This window comes from Mixophyes fleayi, chromosome 3, assembly GCF_038048845.1.
Source record: "Mixophyes fleayi isolate aMixFle1 chromosome 3, aMixFle1.hap1, whole genome shotgun sequence".
Lineage (NCBI taxonomy): Eukaryota > Metazoa > Chordata > Amphibia > Anura > Limnodynastidae > Mixophyes > Mixophyes fleayi.
In genome coordinates, this window is record NC_134404.1 from 26,414,165 (window position 1) to 26,434,054 (window position 19,890).

General features: G+C 43.2%; 1 protein-coding gene across 1 annotated transcript in view; it reads left to right on the forward strand.

Annotated features, from left to right (window-relative positions):
* Positions 1-11,626, forward strand: part of LOC142143412 (cytochrome P450 2K1-like) — a 39,333-nt gene extending 27,707 nt beyond the window's left edge. The window contains exons 6-9 of the mRNA XM_075201245.1: positions 1,777-1,918; positions 7,212-7,396; positions 10,280-10,421; positions 10,625-11,626. Of these exons, the coding sequence (XP_075057346.1) occupies positions 1,777-1,918; positions 7,212-7,396; positions 10,280-10,421; positions 10,625-10,806 (651 nt within the window). The 3' untranslated portion in view covers positions 10,807-11,626. The remainder of the gene's footprint in view (positions 1-1,776; positions 1,919-7,211; positions 7,397-10,279; positions 10,422-10,624) is intronic.
* The last annotated feature ends 8,264 nt before the right edge of the window (positions 11,627-19,890 follow it).

A 19,890-nucleotide genomic window follows, 5' to 3' on the forward strand; every position in this document is an offset into this window, starting at 1 on the left:
TGAATGGGAGCTAGGGAGGGTATTTATCAGCACTGTTTTAAGCTTACACAGATATTACTGATTAAAATGGCTTTTGTAATTAAATAGCATACAAAATGAAATTTATTGTACTGAGTATATATTATATTAATAAAAATTCAGTAACACCTATTGCTATATTTATTTGAAAAGTATTTAATAGTGGTGTTTATAGGACAGACAATTTTCGCAGTACAATAAATAAATATAATATAAATACATATAAAGATATATAAACATAAATATATAAATATACATAAATATATATATATATAATATAAATTTATCTATAATTATAAATACAGTATAATAAATCAATAGGGAGTTGTATACTGTTTTTAGATCACATAATGAATTATGGCACAACATCTGATGTAGAATTCCTAAGAATAAATACTAATGTGTCTAGAGAATATGTGGTCTCACATAGTAGCTTCATCCGATTTCAATAGTAGATCGGACAGCTTTGAGTAGCTGCTTAACGAATATAGTATTTTTTACAGCGAGTGAAACTGGTTGTTATATGAGAAGACACAGCCTGAACTATTTTTTTATCCTGATGTTAGGATCCAGTTTCGGACTGCACAGATTAATAGTAGGACAGTGCTGCAGGGGCTGCCACAGAATGAATAATGATACCCTAGTGAGATTAGATAGCTAAGGGTATTGTACTTGAGAGATTTAACCTTTAATATAACTAGCCTGTCACGAAGGCAGAACAAGGGTAGCACTTTAACTAGGCAAATAATAGGTTTTAAGGTTATCATATTTATTTTTGAACCTATCTTTTGAATATGGTTAAATGAGGAGATAGATAATTAGTGAAAGTTATTTGATATTTGTTTGAATAGAGACAATGTCTCATGAAATGTTGTGGTCTATTTAAGTTGCTACAAAGTTACAAACATTCCAGTACTGTTGTGCAGTTTATACGGACGGTATGTTACTATCAAATAATTTGATTTGATGGGAAACTATGCCTTACTCATGGAATACATGGAGGTTATTGTAATTGTGGTTAAAATATTTGGGTTATCCAAAGAATAATGATATCTGGATGTAACATTAATTATGAGGAGGTCCCCTGTTGCATAATTGTAACATTTTAGACACTGTTTCTGCTTTTTTTTTTCATCTTTTCTCACTATCATTTTAACTTTATATTTCGCCATATACAGCTAAGGACAGATATGTTTATGTCATAATGGTTTTAATAATAATTAATAAAATGGTTGATTTTATAGGAACTATGAGTTTAAGTGTACCTCCGCTAAGAGAATTTTTTACTTCTTTTTTTTTTGGGAATAAGATGTCTAAAATCTGCCAGGTGTCAATGTCACAATACATATTTTCAATTTAAGTTTCATGATTTTTTTTTTTTTTTAAATGATGCCAATCTAAAGCTTTACAATCCAGCTAACTCTGAAATATATGTTCATTTTGACAAGATGTCCAATATTTATTTTTCACCCTCCTGCTCCGAACCAGCTAGCTATAGACTCACTGGTGATCACTTCCATTGTGAGACACATCCCCCAGTGTTGTCATGCAGGATTGAAACTGAGTGAGAGATGGCTGCTGCTCCCTTCAGAGGGGCAACCACTCCATCAGAATAACAAGGCCGTGTTTGGACACTATTTCTAAATGTTTTACTCAGCTTGCTGTTCCATTTTAATGAAGTTTCCTTCAAAGTTCACAGATGGATAATTCTACAGAGTGAGCAAAGAGCTCACTCTGTATTATGATTGTGATTTGCAGGAGGCAAATAACTCCCAGTCATATTTCCACAATGGCAATCTAATAACCGTGGTAAGAAACCTATTTACCGCAGGAATGGAGACAACATCAACTACCCTTTGCTGGGGTCTTCTGCTGATGGCAAAGTATCCAATTGTCCAAGGTACAGTCATTCTTATTAAACTTTAACACAACTGATATGTTCTAGCCATGATCTGTGTATTTGATAAGTAAAATTTGTATGCACTTGATAAAGAGTACTAGAAATTTGAATACAGCTTTTGGCTAGTCTGAGATGGTTTAAGTTAAGTATTGGTAAAATTAAGGAAATAAGTAATTTTTCCATTCCAAGGTTAAATTAATAATTTTTAATTTATTATTTGTTATGGTTCAATAAGTGTACAACTACAAGATTCATAATCTGTGAATTTAAAAAAATGGGCAGACTAGATGGGCCAAGTGGTTCTTATCTGCCAAATTCTACCTTTCTATGTTTTAATGGTAATGATTCCATGTTCACTTAAGAAAAACTATGCAAACACCTCACTCATAAAGGGAACACCTCCAAATATGCCATGCCTCCCAACATTAGAAGTTTGGAAATCAGGACAGACAGTGTGGTACCATCATTGGATGTGCCACTTTCCCAATAGTTGTGTCTTGACCATCTGCAGGCTTGCCTCCATTACCCTCTCCTCTTGTGAAAACACCCTGCATTGCTGATCACTGTTTTAAACAGGACATACCCCTAGTATCTGGAATGACCCACAAAAATATGAACATTTGGGAGGCAGGAAATCCCTTCATTTGGTGATTTAAAGAAATGACTTACACACACATCAACAATTTGGTTTTGTACCTTTCAGTTGTGTTGGGCAAAATGCATGCTTAAAAAATCATGATGGAACTAGGGGTCTTTAACAGAAAAGACAATTATACCTATTTTCAAATAAAAAGCCAGACCTCTTTTTACCTACTTGATTGTAAAAAAAAAAAAAAGACTTACATTTAACCTTCTTAAAACCCCTCAGCTACAAACCACTACAATTCTATGTACTATAGATCAATTCCTATTTTAAAAGTTGTTTGTATAAGATTTAGTTTTTGTTCTATTGATCACTTTGCAAATACTGTTTAAAGGCAATGAAAAATAGGAAGGTGCTATCTGTTTCCTTAAGGCATCTGTTTTTCTTAATAACCTATTTACATGCTCTTTTAATCATGTTCTTTGGATGAATTGGGGTCAGTCTGCATATATAAGTGTGGGACTTGCTGAGTCTAACTGAGTTCAACAGAAGTAATACATCACAAAACTGTTCCAATTATGGATCCACAACATATTCAGCTGAGGATCATCTTTTCTACTACTCACCATGAATTCACTAGTTTCTGGACAATGTTGGAGTTCTGTTGGCTATAATGCCTCACAGTTTACAATACTCCCCATTCTCTCCATATCACTTTATCAGATTATCTGTGCCCCTCCGCCTTTTCTTTTCCTTACTCTAAGGAAAGATCTAACCACACCTGATGTATATTTTCCTTTACTCAGACTGACAGACATAAGTTGACCTGGCCTCATATTGACTTTCTTAAAATCTCCCAAATAGATATTCAAAAACTTTGAATGTACTCTCAGGAATCTCTTAGCTCCCCAACCACTGTGAAAATCCTGTTCTACCCTTTGGTTCTTGGGACATATTTTTAAACACTTACTTCCTGCAAAAACAGTCTCCATTCTTCTGAAGGCTTCCCTCACACAAAGTCAAAGTTATATGGAATACTGCTAAGAGGTAATTCTTAAAATACCCTTGCTTTTTGCTTTTACCCCTTTTATCACAATGTTTCACAAATTGCTTTTCTTAGTCTCATTTCATGGCATGATCTTTAGGACTGTGTCATCTTTCACCCCTCCACCAACACACAAATTTGTTCATATTGCACCTGCATTACTCCACTCACCTCTATTTAACACCCATGAACTGTTGTCCTATTTATTATCTCTAACAAGTACAGCCTCCACCTGTCGCCAGAAAATAAAAGGCCACACATCTTACAATCCCCTTGCCTATCTTTCGCTCACTCTGCTTCTATTAGCTGGTGATATATCACCTAATCCAGGTCCCCCACACTCCTCACACACACATACATCAGAACACTACCGTTCTATAGCAAACCTCAAACACATCACCTGTCTCCCCTCTCTTCCCAAGTCCTTTAAATGTGCCCTTTGGAATGCACGCTCTGTTTGTAACAAACTTACCTCCGTTCATGATCTCTTCCTCTCAAAAAACCTCAACCTTCTGGCAATAACAGAAACATGGCTTATGCAATCAGACACTGCCTCACCTGCAGCACTTTCACATGGTGGCCTCCATCTCACCCACACCTCCAGACCTGAAGGCAGACAAGGAGGTGGGGTTGGACTACTTCTCTCCCCACAGTGCACATACACAGTTCTACCAAATGTCCCATCACTCACGTTCACATCTTTTGAAGTACATGCTATTCGCATTTTTAATCCATTCTCCCTACGTGTTGCGGTGATCTATCGTCCCCCTGGAGCACACCAACAATTTATTGAGGATTTCTCTGCATGGCTCCCTCACTTCTTATCTTCAGACATCCCCACCATCATCATGGGTGACTTCAACATCCCCATTGATAACCCACCTTCCAAAGCTGCTTCCAAACTACTCTCTCTAACATCCTCACTTGACCTCTCCCAGTGGATTGAATCATCTACTCATAAGGATGGCCACTGCCTTGATCTTGTTTTCTCTAGACTATGCTCAGTTTCTAACTTTATTAATACACCCTTCCCCCTCTCGGATCATCACCTTATCAGCTACACTCTCACCCCCACTGCTCTAACCTCTCTACTGTCTGACTCAACCAAGCCTCCTCATACTCGTAGAAATCTTAATTCTATTAATCTTCAACAATTTTCCACCTCTCTCCAACACCTTCTCTCCCCTATCTCTACATTCTCATCCCCTGAGATGGCAGTACCTCATTTTCACCTAACCTTAGCAACGGCCCTTGATCAAGTGGCTCCAGCGACACTTCATACTACACGTCGACTTCGATGTCAACCGTGGCACACCAAAGCAACACGAAATCTTCAAAAACTGTCCCGTAAAGCAGAACGTCACTGGCGTAAATCTCGAAGCTCTAATGACTTCTTCACATATACTTCTGTCTACCACTCCTATCGAAATGCTCTGGACACTGCAAAACAAACATACTTTCAATCTCTTATCTATGCTCAGGCTTCTAACCCCAAACGCCTTTTCAATACATTTAATCATCTTCTCAATCCTCCCACCCCGAACCCTCCATCTACTATCAGTGCTCAGGATCTTGCTTCCTACTTCAAGGACAAGATTGACAAGATCAGACTAGAAATGGTATCCTCTTCCTCAACAAGCCATCAGCTCATTTCCTTCCCACTACCCTCTGACACCCTTTCTTCATTTGACCCCACAAATGAAGAGGAAATTTCTACGCTCTTCTTATCTTCCTACTCTACCTCCTGTCCTCTTGATCCTATTCCCTCGCAAATTGGTAGATCCCTGTCTTCTGTGCTCATTTCACCTCTAACTCAAATCTGTAATCTCTCACTCTCTACTGGCATCTTTCCATCACTATACAAGCATGCAGTGATTACTCCTATTCTAAAAAAACAAAACTCCGACCCAAACTCTCTCTCAAATTACCGTCCCATCTCTCAGCTCCCTTGCCCCTCCAAGCTTCTAGAGAGACTTGCCTACACTCGCCTCACACGCTTTCTTTCCGCAAACAACCTGTTGGATCCTCTTCAGTCTGGCTTTCGTTCTCAACACTCCACAGAGACTGCGCTGACCAAGGTTGTTAATGATCTGATCACTGCTAAGACTGAACGCCATTACTCTCTCCTAATTCTCCTTGATCTCTCGGCTGCATTTGACACCGTTGACCACTCTCTTCTCATACAAACACTGCAATCCCTAGGTCTTCAAGACACAGTTCTATCCTGGTTCTCATCTTACCTCTCTAATCGCTCTTTCACTGTTAATTTCTCTGGAGCCACCTCTGCTCCGCTTCCCCTATCAGTTGGAGTACCACAAGGCTCGGTGCTAGGTCCTCTGCTGTTCTCTATCTATACCGCTTCTCTTGGAAATCTAATAAGTTCCTTTGGCTTTCAGTATCATCTCTATGCGGATGATACCCAAATCTATCTATCCTCTCCTGATATCTCGACATCTGTGTTGTCCCGTGTAACTGACTGTCTTTCTGCCATTTCATCTTGGATGGCCTCTCGTCAACTCAAACTTAATCTTTCTAAAACAGAGTTAATAATATTCCCACCCGCCAACAAGAGCATACCTGACATTTCTATCTCTGTTGATAACATGACCATAAATCCCACCCCACAAGCTCGCTGCCTAGGTGTAATCCTTGATTCACGCCTATCCTTTGTTCCCCACATTGACTCTATATCTAAATCATGTTACATACATCTAAAGAACATTTCCAGAATCCGCACATATCTCACACAAGACACTGCTAAAACCTTAATTCATGCACTAATCATCTCCCGCATTGACTATTGCAATTCCCTCCTTACTGGTCTTCCCAAAAACAGACTCAAACCCCTAAAATCTATTTTACATGCTTCGGCAAGACTGATTTTCCTTGCAAATAGCTATTCCTCTGTTGAATCACTCTGTATGTCTCTACACTGGCTGCCTGTCTTCTACCGAATCCAATATAAAATACTTTTACTAACCTACAAGGCCATCAACAAAGCTGCACCAACATACATCTCCTCTCTTGTCTCAAAATATCTCCCAACTCGGCAACTCCGTTCTGCAAAAGATCTGCGTCTCTCATCCACCCTCATTACATCCTCCCATTCCCGGTTACAGGACTTTTTTCGGGCTGCACCCACTCTATGGAACTCTCTCCCTCGCACAATAAGACTCTCCTCTGTTCTACAAACTTTCAAGCGTTCTCTGAAAACCTACCTATTCAGACAAGCTTATAATATTCCTCAACCACCATCTTAACCTCACTACCTTTAGCCTGTTACACAATTTCACACAAGACAACTACCCCCGGAATAACATTGTTGTGCGACAGGATCATTTAGCTTATGAGTCACCCTACCTTTGCAGTCTGGCTGGGCCAAGATGCAAAATGTATACTTAACCTCATGTGTCAATCTCCCATTGTCCCATAGATTGTAAGCTTGCGAGCAGGGCCTTCTCACCTCTTTGTCTGTTTTACCCAGTTTGTTTATTAGTTTATTACGTTTGTCCCCAATTGTAAAGCGCTACGGAATATGTTGGCGCTATATAAATAAATGATGATGATGATGATGATGATGGCTTGGTGAGCATTTCATAATGAAGACAAACTATCAAATATATATTTTGTTTCAGACATGTCTGTCTATATTTTATAACGTTTAGAAAAGGTCCAAGATGAAATTTCCAGAGTTGTTGGATCAGCAAAACTTTCACACAGCCAACGGGGACAAATGCCATTTACAAATGCAGTTATACATGAAATCCAGAGGTTTTCTGACATTCTCCCGCTCAATTTGCCCCATGAAACAACTAGAGATGTGGCCTTTAAAGGATATGTTATTCCAAAGGTAAGGTATACTCTATAACTGTAAAATTTGCATCATCTAGATTGTTAATATTTTATTTACCAAGACAGGTTTTGTGAATAAAACTAGTTACAATACTCACTGAAAGGCTTATGTAGAGTTTGACGTTATTTCAAAATGGAAGCTCAAAGCGCACTCTCAGGGCATGTTAATGATCCTTATGTGCTATGTAGACTAGGAGACAGCCACAGGTGCACCCTTTAAAAGTGTATTTGTTGAGGCTATTTCCCTGGTGCAAGGTTGGTTCTGTTGATGATGATGTGACTGGGATCCTTTTTAAAAAGTAAAAACAGCTCATGTGCTGCCAGCCTAGGCTGGTATGGTCACAAGTGAGGGGACAAAAAGCGTGGGTTCCCCCCAAAACTGCCAAAACCAGCAATAGGCTATACCAGCAAGGACTTGTGGCACAACAGAAGGGAAATCAACAGAGTAGGGTCTCTCTGCCATAGTACCACCTGGCCCTATGCATGGAGATGAATTCCTTAGCCTGATCGGACTCATGAATAAATGAGAGCCCCTCAAGGAATAACCAGCACTGTGACTGTGGCACTAGGGCTATTTCCATACCCCTTTGTGTTGGAGAACAGTTAAATACAGATTTTTCTTCTGTTGTATACTACAGATCCCAACATGCCCAGGCTGTCTGTAAGTGGTTTGTTGTGTGTGTTGTTATTTACAGTTTTCCCTGGTGTACTACAAGTGTCAGTAACCCTATGGCATAGAATTATATGTTTTCGGTGTAGCACAAAGGTGAGTTCCATTCCCAAACAGGGTCCTATTTGTGTGTAATTTATAAGCGCTGCCCATGTGTTAATGGGTTTACCCTGGATGCTCCGGTTTCCTCCAACACCCTCCAAAATATACACGGTAGGTTAATGAGCTGCTGAGTAAAAAATGGACCCTAATATGTGGTTATTTGTGTGTTAGACAATTTAGACTGCAAGCTCCAATGGGGCAGAGACTGATGGGAATTACAAATAATGTCTTTACAACGTCCGTGATATGGTGGCACTATAAAAATAAATGTTAAGAAATAAATGTTGATCTACCATTTGCAGACTGATGGCCTGATTGAGCATTTCATACATTTAAGGCAATGTGAGAAAACTTATTAGAAATGAGAAAACTTGGGTTCTTTCTTCTCCTTTACAGTCCAAGAGGTTCCACAAGCTTCATCCGATTTTTATCAGTCACACTCAAATCATAGGAGTTCTTCATTTGAGATTATCGTGGTAGGAGCAGTATGTTTTGAAAATGTGCAACTGCCTGGAGTTGGTCTGTCAATTCGCTTAGGGAAATCTAAGAAATGCAAATATGGTTGTATTATTGCCCACTTTTGAGTCTTTGAACCAGTAAATAAAGTTCTTATCACACGCCGCTCTGCCGCGGCTGCAGCCCGGTAACCGGAGCGCTTACCTTTTTCCAGATTCCCTCTGGCTGTCATGTCGGCAGCGGTCCTGCTCATGCGCAAGTGACAGTCTCACCTTTTCTTACCTACTCCGCTCTTCCATTGGTTGCCTCTAATAAGCACCCCTTTATAAGGCTCCTCTCCTCACCTCTCAGTGCTGGTTCTTCTCGTTAGTCTCCTGGCCTGGAAGCAGCTCATGTACATCTGTTTGGATCTCATCTCTCCAAGTGTACTGCCGCAGATCATAGCTTACCTAGAGGGTCGCGACCTGCAGGGTGGAAGCTGCAAAGCCCAAATTCCCTTGCGGGGATCCCTGATGAAAACCTTCTGCCTTGTTAGACTCCGCGCCTCTGGGTGGAGTACCGCCAATCCCAGCTGATACCAGAAGGATCCAACTCATCCTAGTCAATCCTGACAGTTCTGTTGCTATTACCTACGCAAGAGAGCAAGTTTTGGCTAAATTGCAGGGTCCTTTCAAAGTTCTCTGTAGAGCTGGAAAATTAGGCTGAGATTTTGCCACCTGACATCCGAAGGATAAAGCAAATATAAAAACCTTTTAGAAGACCTGTAAAGTGCAGGGATCCTTGTTTGTACAACCATTTAGGAGTCCATTTATGTGAGTTTATTGACAACTTGGGAAGAAGCACGCTGGTACAGCACATAATTATTATCCACTAGGGGATATTGTTTGATAACCACTTTACAGCCTCCAAGAAGGGTTGTAATAACTAAATACATTTAATATTTAGAATAAATGAAACCACAAGGGAACATTAAATTTCCACTGGACTTACTGTGAGACGGAGGTATCTGCTTTGTGTGGACTTCCGCAAGATGAACATTGTTTCCATATAAGATCCCTACACAATGTCATGGGTGGCTTTACTTCTCGACATGTTTGGATTATCCAAGTATATTTCTACCCTGGTTCTCACAAATGGCTAATGTAAGATTGAGATAGCTGGGAAGGCGGAGCACAAAACAGCCTCTGCCACCCTTATTGGACTTTATCAATTCATAAGAATACTATTTGGGCTTCATGGTGACTCTGCTTATTTCCATCAGCTCATGGTTCAGACACCTACCCATATCAATATTATGTGATGGCATAACTGATTTACAAAGTTATATTTAGTGTCCAATTGGCAGGATGAACTAAATAGATCTTACACAGTCCTTCAGTCATTCATACCACAGGCCTTACTGTCAGCATGATGAAATGTGTTCTGTGGAAACATGAAACCTAGTATCTGGGGTAAATTATTGGAAGCAACTGTCTTAAGCCATTTCTTTATAAAGTCTTTGAACGATGCTCCTATATTACAAATGTTCTAGGGCCAAGTATTATAAGAGGTTTAAATCTCATTTTTCCTCCCTTTCAGCCCCATTTGCAGATTTGACTGATATCTCACTGTTCCCTGTTTACTTCCTTTTTACAGATTTGTTTTTTATCCTAGGGAACCTTTATAATCCCATTACTGTCATCTGTATTGAGAGACAAGACGCAATTTGAGAAACCAGATGAGTTTTACCCAAATCATTTTCTTGATCTCAAAGGAAATTTTGTAAAGAAAGACGCCTTTATGCCATTCTCTGCAGGTACTGTATGTCTTGCCTTTGTGAATTTCAATATTTTTACTATATCAATGACAACACATAATGGTGTTCCAAAGTGAACGTTTACTGCATATTTACAGATAATTAATGTTTGTCCTTCAGTAATTAAATGTAATAGACTAAATTAAATTATATATCCAATTGATTTAATATAATTACTACGATACTTATCTATTCCGTTTTAGGTCACAGAGTCTGTCCAGGAGAAACTCTCGCGAGAATGGAGCTTTTCATCTTTTTTACAAGCCTCTTACAGAAATTTACATTCCGGTTACCCCCAGGCGTTAGCTATGTTGATCTGTCTCCTGGAGGTGGACTTACAAATACACCAAAAAAGCACATGATATGCGCTGTGCCTCGCTTTTAAAATACACTTAGGGCTAGATTTACTAAGCTGCGGGTTTGAAAAAGTGGGGGATGTTGCCTATAGCAACCAATCAGATTCTAGCTGTCATTTTGTAGAAAGTGCTAAATAAATGAAAGCTGGAATCTGATTGGTTGCTATAGGCAACATCCCCACTTTTTCAAACCCGCAGCTTAGTAAATCTAGCCCTTAGAGTACATGTCAGATACAGTAGCTGTACAAATCACATAGCTAATGCTATCAATATTCACTATAACATCAGTAGTTACATAATAATTATTGCCAATCACAGTGAGAATTACTTATCACCTATGTGACTAATTCAATTTCAAAACTTTTAAAATTTATTTTATTTCAAATATTACCAATATTTGTGATGCTTCAGTGTTATCAGTAGCATATTAGTTATGTTTAGGATATAGAGATTTTATGCATCTCAAAATTTCCTAAGCCTTTTTGTGTACTTATGGTAACAACTTTAACTTTAAGGCTGTGTACATATAGGGTTATACATATAGGGTTGTACCCGTGACTATGAAAATTACTTTTAACTCTTTCTGTTTTTCATATTGATTATAAATGAAATATATTGGTTGATTGTTTTCGATGACCAGAGCAAGTGTGAAATCTGTTTCTGACATATTACATTAGCTTCTGCAGCATGTAGTTGATTTTGCCAGTATGGCATGACAAAGAAAGGTGGTTTAGTAAATTTGCTAAAAATTCATTCAAGAAAATTAAGTATTGGGGTGTCCTGTGTAAAATGTAAGAGAAGTTGGATTATGTGTAATTATTGAAAAATAAATAATAATATATAAATTAATGCTGCAATTTCATAAAACAATTATGTGTGTTTCTTAACATAAATCACTCTGGAGTTTGGAGGAAGACACATGGCGGTGTGGTGGTGTTATTCTTCTTCAAAATACTATTAATGATTTACAGTTCCCTATGTTTCCTATGTCTACCATGACAATCACAATCACATGGAATTAGATTTAATTGAGCAGAGAGGCTTTTGTATACCCCTTTTCTCAGCATAATCTTTCATAGCCCATTCCCCCTCTACCCTCTGCCATTGTTTACATGAAGGGAGGGCTGTGATTTAAAGATTAGGTGACAAATTCCTCATGAATGAACCTTAGTGAGCCACTCCCAGAGAGATTCTGCAACAACATTTTATTATTATTATTATTAATTTTTATTTATAAGGCGCCACTAGGTATCCGTGGCGCCGTACAGGGACATACAGAGACGCGATACAGGGTGAGACAGCACGGTACAGTTAACAAAAAGCACAGTAACTCAGAAGCTCAAAGTACAGCTAGATGAAAGGTGAGAGCCCCCTGCGGTGAAGCTAGAGGGGCAGGAGGACCCCACGGAAGAGACAAGGAGGTGGAGAGCAGAGTTAAGGTGGTGGAGAACAGGAGGAGAGGAGGCCCTGCTCAAAGGAGCGTACAATCTAAGGGGAGGGTAGGACGGACAGAGACACAAGGGTGGGAGGAGGAAAGGGGGAGAACGGAGAGAGGGAGAGGGGGGAGAGGAGAATTAGGAGGAGGGAGGCAGGAGGAGGGCAGGATAGGGACGGCGGTAGGTGGGAGGCTGGAAGGAGGTCGGTTAGGTGGGGGACTGGAAGGCTTTGAGGAAGAGGTGGGTTTTTAAGGCCCGTTTGAAGCTGGACAAGTTGGGGGATGTTCTGATGGAGCGGGGGAGCTGGTTCCAGTGAAGGGGGGCAGCGCGGGAGAAGTCTTGGATGCGAGCATGGGAGGAGGTGACCAGGGGGGAGGTGAGGCGACGGTCATTAGCCGAACGCAGAGGGCGGGATGGAGCGTGGATGGAAATAAGGTTGGAGATGTAGGGAGCAGTGGAGTTGGAGAGAGCCTTGAAGGTAAGTGTAAGGAGCTTGAACACTATTCTGTAGGGGAAGGGGAGCCAGTGAAGGGATTGGTATAGGGGGGAGACAGAAGAGGAGCGGCGAGAAAGGAAAATGAGCCGAGCGGCTGCATTCAGTACAGAGCGAAGGGGAGCGAGATGAGAGCGGGGGAGGCCGGTAAGGAGGAGGTTGCAGTAGTCCAAGCGGGAGATGATAAGAGCGTGGACAAGAGCCTTAGTGGCATCTTGGGAGAGGAAGGGCCGAATGCGTGCGATATTCCGCAGCTGGAAGCGGCAGGATTTGGCGAGAGAGAGAATGTGAGGAGCAAAGGAGAGAGAGGAGTCAAGGATGACACCGAGGCAGCGAAGTTGAGGAACAGGGGAAATAGAGGAGTTGAGGACAGAGATAGAAAGATCGGAAGGGGAGGGGGAATGAGCAGGAGGAAAAACAATAAGTTCGGTTTTAGCGAGATTAAGTTTAAGGAATCTGGAGGACATCCAGGAGGAGATGGCAGAGAGGCAGGCAGACACCCTGGAGAGGAGGGAGGAAGAGAGATCGGGAGAGGAAAGGTAGAGTTGGGTGTCATCGGCATAAAGGTGGTACTGGAGACCAAAAGAGCTGATGAGTTTCCCCAGGGAAGAGGTGTAAAGAGAGAAGAGTAGGGGTCCGAGAACAGAGCCTTGGGGGACCCCTACTGGAAGGGAAGAGGGGGGGGTGAGGGATCCAGAGGTGGAGACAGAGAAGGAACGGTCAGCAAGGTAGGAGGTGAACCATGACAGGACCGGGCCGGAGAGGCCAAAGGATTGAAGGGTGAGGAGCAGGAGCGGGTGGTCAACGGTGTCGAAGGCCGCTGAGAGATCCAAGAGAATGAGAAGGGAGAAGTGGCCCCTGGCTTTCGCGGAGAGGAGATCATTAGTGACTGTGGCCAGGGCAGTTTCAGTGGAGTGGAGGGGGCGGAAGCCAGATTGAAGGGGGTCAAGGAGGGAGTGGTCAGAGAGGTAGGTGGAGAGGCGGCTGCAGACGAGCCTCTCAAGTAGTTTGGAGGCAAAGGGGAGAAGAGAGATGGGGCGATAGTTAGAGAAAGAGGTGGGGTCAAGGTTAGGTTTCTTAAGAATGGGGGATACAAGGGCGTGTTTGAAGGAGGAGGGGAAGATGCCGGCGGAGAGGGAGAGATTGAAGAGGTGGGCGAGGTGGGAGCAGGTGGCGGGGGAGAGGGAGCGGAGTAGGTGGGAGGGGATGGGGTCCAGGGGACAGGAGGACGGAGGGGAGGATGAAATAAGAGAGTGTACTTCTTCGCCCGTAGTGGGGCGAAAGGAGAAGAGGGGGCGGTGGCGGGTGGGGGAGGGAGGAAGTGTGGGGGGGGGCGGAAGATGGGAGGAGGTGATTTCGAGTCGGATGGCCTCAATTTTCGAGGAGAAGAAGGAGGCAAAGTCGGTGGCGGTAAGGGAGGAGGGGAGAGAAGGGGCGGGTGGGGACAGGAGGGTGTTGAAGGTGGCGAAGAGGCGGCGGGGGTTGGAGGACTGGGAGGAGATGAGGGATTTAAAGAAAGATTGTTTGGCTAGAGAGAGGGCGGAGCTATAGGAAGAGAGGATGAACTTAAAATGGAGAAAATCAGCCAGGGAGCGGGATTTTCTCCAGTATCGTTCAGCCGTGCGGGAGCATTTTTGGAGGAAGCGGGTGAATTTGGAGTGCCAGGGTTGGGGTTTGGAGCGACGGGGGTTGACAGAGTGGGCCGGGGCGATGGCGTCAAGAGCGGAGGTGAGAGCGTGGTTGTAGAGGGAGACCGCCAGGTTGGGGCAGGCCTGGGAGGAAAGGGGGGAAAGGAGAGTATCGAGAGTAGCAGACAGGGTGGCAGGATCGAGGGCGTCAAGGTTGCGCCTGGACTGAGCAGGAGTGGGGGGCGTGGGGTGGGGAGCGGGAGGGGAGGAGAGAGAGAAAGAGAGGAGGTGGTGGTCGGATAGAGGAAAGGGAGAGATGGAGAAATCAGAGAGATTACAGAGGTAGGAGAAGACTAGGTCAAGGGAGTGACCAAGGCAGTGGGTAGAGGAAGAGGTCCATTGTGTGAGGCCAAGAGAGGAGGAGAGGGTGAGCAGCTTAATGGACGCAGGGTCAGAGGGGTTGTCGATGGGGAAGTTAAAGTCGCCGAGGATGATGGAGGGGAGGTCAGAGGAGAGGTGGTGAGGAAGCCAGGCGGCAAAGTTGTCGATGAAGAGGGAGGTGGGACCAGGGGGGCGGTAGATGACGGTGACTCTGAGGTGGATGGGGTAGAAGAGACGGATAGAGTGGGATTCAAAAGAGGAGAAGGTAAGGGAGGGTTCAGGGGGGATGACACGGAAAGTACAGGCGGAGGAGAGGAGGAAGCCCACACCGCCGCCTGGGCGGGCGCCAGGTCTGGTGGAGTGGGTGAAGGAGAGGCCACCATAGGAGAGGGCGGCGGGGGAGGCGGTGTCAGAGTCAGAGAGCCAGGTTTCCGTAATGGCAAGAAGGTTAAAAGAGTTAGACAAGAAGAGGTCGTGGATAGCGGTGAGTTTGTTGCGGACAGATCGAGCATTCCAGAGGGCACAGGAGAGGGGGAAGGAGGAAAGAGGAGAGATAGGGATGAGGTTGGCAAGGTTGGCAGAGCGCTGGGGAGAGCGGGGGCAAGATGGTGAGGTGGGGCAGCGGGAGAGAATGGGAATGGCGTTAGGACAGGGCGGCATAGTGGGGGGGAGAGAGAGGCGCGGAAAGGGGGGGATGCAGAGATGAGCAAGGGAGACAGAGAGAGGGCTATGGGAGGATGCCAGGAGGGCAGAGGAACAGGTAGCAGGTGACGGGGAGACAAAGGACACGAAGAGAATGAGGGTAGAGAGGGAGTCAGTTAATGAGGCTAGAGGTGGAAGGGAGAAAAGGTGTGGCAAGTGGAAAACAAGGCAGGAGGAAAACAGTGAGTGGTGGAGTGAAAACAGTGAGTAATGGAGACAATAAAATGGCGTAACAGTGGATAATAGAGACAAAACCAGTGAGACAAAATAATGGAGTAACAGTAGATAATAGAGACAAGAACAGTGAGAATGGAGAGAATGAATAACAGATGGTAACAGGAAAATAAAAATAGAGGCAATAAAACAGGCTATAGAAGCAATTGGCAATAGGTAACAGGCAATAAATGGCAGTAAACAATGGGTGCCTAAATGTGGCTAGGAGCTGTTCAGAGTGGCAAGCCAAGCCAGGGGAAGAGTTCGAGATTCCAGGGAACAGTCAGGGAAAATGTCAGAGGTGTGATCCAGAGAAACAATAGTGTAGTCCGTAGACGTTACCTGGAGAGCATGGGTGAAAGTTAGAGGAGAGCCAGGAGACATCGAAGGAGGGGCAGCATCCGTGGACGTCAGAGGTGGCATCGGAGATAGTCCAGGGCATGGATGGAGGGACCGTGGGCAGCGGAGGCAGCGAAGGAGACAGACCCGGGCGTGGAAGGAGGTAACATAACCTTGAGTTACTCGCCAAGGGAAGTTGCTTGTAGCTTCAGGGTGCTGGTGAGGGCTTAGATGGGTGAGTAGTTGATGGAATCCTGCTCAAGTCAAAACCGGAGGGTAACTGCAGAGTGGAGAGGCAGCGGAGGCGAGGAGGCCGGCGGAGGCAACGGAGTCCATCAGGAGGAGGCCTCAGAGCGGGTCGGTCCGGGGAACACTGGAGCGAGGTGGAGAGGTGCGGCACTTGAGGCCGGGGGTGAAACCGGAAGTGAAACCGGAACATATAATATAAACTATTAATATGAACACATGCCAAGTGTAAAACATATGATAAAAAATTCTAAATCAAGATAAAGTGGGCCTTATTCAGAGTTAAAATTTTATGAATGAAAAACATTGTATAAAACAATATGAGGCTTAGCCACTTCTAACCAATCAGGATGACTTTCCCACGCTCTGAACAATCAGACCAAAGCTGATCTCTTTGGTTCAAATGATTAGCTCTAAGCCTTGTATTTGTGCCGCGGGCCCTGTAAGGAGCAATTTTTTTGTTGCTTATGCTTTCCATTTTAAATGCTTGGATTGCAAACATTGAAGTCAGAAAAGGACTTCCACTGGATGTTGGTAAACAATAAATTGGTTAACGAGGGTACCTCTCGGGAGTGTTTATTTAAAGGAATTTTTCAAAGTGTTGCTGTCTTAATTTTCCAGTGATTTGTAAGGGTAAACAACAGATTGAATTGGGCCTTGGATTCCAAGGCATGCTAGTGCTTGCAGTTTTACAAGTGCCAATATGCTTTTGCAACCATGTTAATTCTGGCTCTTGTAGTACTACAAGTGGCAGCATTCTCAATCATTTATGCAAAAAAAAACTTTGGTCTTTTTTTAACCATTACATTACTCCACACCCACTGCACTTGGGGTATAGGAAGAACCCTAGTGCATTCCCCATGGGCCTGCTTTTTCCGGGGGGGAGGGCACATTTATTTTGCTGGACTCACTCCCCTAGGAAATTCAATCTTGTGCTCAACAGTTTAGGGCTGCTTGGCATTATGTCAGGTGGACATAACACTTTGAATTTCACTGCTATATTGTCAGTAGAGATGGTTGCTCTTTTTGGGTTGGGGAGCACAAAGTTTTTTTTTATATATAGTCATTTATTTTTTAACACAATTGCAAGGTTTATGTTAATGATCATCATCAGCATGTATCTTGCACCAAAGGTTGAGCACCCGTAAAATATATTCCTCCTGTCAGGCATGTCTGCTGGTGCATCCACCTTTGGGTGTTACATTAATTATGTGAAACACCACTACTGTGTATTTGGCCTAAAATGAAAAACACTGTCCCTCCAGTGGAAGTTGAATAATTGGATGAAGTTGTTCAAAAGTAATAAATATCTGTTGTAATAGTTTTCCCATGCGGTTTCTATTAGTACGCTAATGTGTACCAGGGTTAATTATGCAACTGCATCAGTAAACAAAGCAAATACACTTGCATTCACTTGATAAGCTGTTACTGGATCCAGTGTGCAGCATAATGTATTTAATATACTTTATTATACTTTGTTGGATTTTGCTATTTCGCTTTTAAATATCTCTATGAGTTGGAACCACATTGATTGCATCGGACAATCTTTATTGACGACGATAGTTACTGATATTACACTGTGGGTGGCGGTACCCCTTCTGGGAGGGCTTACCTTGGACGTCTGCGCTTGGTGTTGGTATTTTGATAGTTGGTGCTGCCGTGGCGGATTGTCCGGGTGTTCCAGTTCCCGTGCTTATTGGTTGTATTCTTGTTTATTCCGTGGCACAACCTGGGATGGGGAAAGAGAGAAAGAGAGAGAGAGAGGGGGGGAAGGGGGGACGACGACGAAGAAGGGGGGGGGGGAAGAGCGAGACAGTATACAAAATACAGGCGAAAAAAATCTGACGTCTGTATTAAAACTTTAATGTGCAGATATGTTTTATAGCTCTTTTGCTCAAAAAATAGCTTTAGTACGGTGTAGATAGGGGGTGGCGAGGGTTCGGCTATGTGTGTGTAGCGCTTTGGGTGAGGGCGGATGGGGGGGTGTAAAATGGGCTTTGTTTAGGGCTAGAAGTATATAGATTACAGAAAAGGCTCCTTAAGCTCTTGGGCTTGTTATATTTTACTGTATATTATGTGGATTTACAGCGGGGGGTTTAAGGTGTTGGCTCGGAATTAGATGTAATTATAGTGGGTGGTGTTAAGTGATAATGGGATTTAGTGTAAGTGGTGTGGTAAGCGATGTGTGGTGGTATTGGTGAAATGTATTGGTATTGTTTGGGTTAAAAAAAAGCTATGTGGTGAATTAGAGGTTAGGGCAGATATTTCTCGGGGGGATGTTAACAAAGTTATGTGATTGCCGCGGCTGAGCTGGTAGATTAAAAATACAATGTGGGTTTGCTCTTAGAAGAGGAGTTGTGGAATATGACTTACAGGGTTACCTTATCCTTATGCCGTGGGTTGGCGGGTGTGTCTTCGGTGTGTATTGCAGGTTGGTAGCGCTGGACAGGCGGTCGTGGTAGCTGCGGCCGAGCGGCTGATGTCCCTGCTGTACTTCCGGGTGGCGGGTGGAGCGCACAGGCGCCTGTGCGTTCCACTTTGAGGTCGGGTTCTCCTCTTCTGCCTTGCTTGCCTTTAGGTGTGCGGGGTCTCTCTTGTGGTGACTGGTGAGTCGGTCTGTGTCTTTGTGGGTGTGCTTCCAACGCTTTTCGTCCGGAGACTTCCTCAGGGATAAAACATATCTGCACATTAAAGTTTTAATACAGACGTCAGATTTTTTTCGCCTGTATTTTGTATACTGTCTTGCTCTTCCCCCCCCCCCTTCTTCGTTCCCCCCCCCCTTTCCCCCCCCTCTCTCTCTCTCTTTCCCCATCCCAGGTTGCGCCACTGATATTACACTCCCTTTTCCTCCTCTCTAAGTATCATCATCATCATCATCATTTATTTATATAGCGTCAAAATATTCTGTAGCGCTTTACAATTGGGGACAAACACAGTAAACTAATAAACAAACTGGGTAAAACAGACAAAGAGGTGAGAAGGCCCTGCTCGCAAGCTTACAATCTATGGATAAAGAGTAGTAGGTGTAGGATGTGTCTGGGTCTAGATAGAGACTACCGTTTACACATTTTTGCGCGCATTCATAGTAGGTAAATGCGTGTTTAATGCAAATAAAATGAACTTACGTCCAACTTTATATGAGGCCCAATATGTCCAGAAACATGTCATGAGCTGTGCCCAGCAAAATGACTTATGGTGTCACCAGAAAGAATACTTGGATGTGCCAAACAGGAAGCCTTGTGATGTCCCCAAGTATAACTTACCTCAGCTCTAATTGAACTGCTTCTTCTTATCAGAGTCTCTTCTGCAGATCCCATCGACATGTGGAATTCAATTTGTTAAATGTAGGTGATCTATATAACATTTGTCCTGCAAAATTGAACCCTCCAATCTAGTGATGTTGAAAAAATGTTTAATAGTGGACCTTGCAGAAATTATTTATTTTTATATATTTCTGGGTGTACTGTATAAAATGCACCTGTACAGGTATGAAAGTACCTGTAGATAAAACTTTCATCTGTCAACATTTGTGGTTTCAATTTCCAACGTGAATACTATTTGCAGTGGGGGCTTTAAAAACTGCTAGTGTTGTGCGTTGTGATTGGCGACATTGTGAATGTCACCAATCAGACTGAAGACATTGTGCACCTGTGTGTACACAATGCAAGTGTTGGC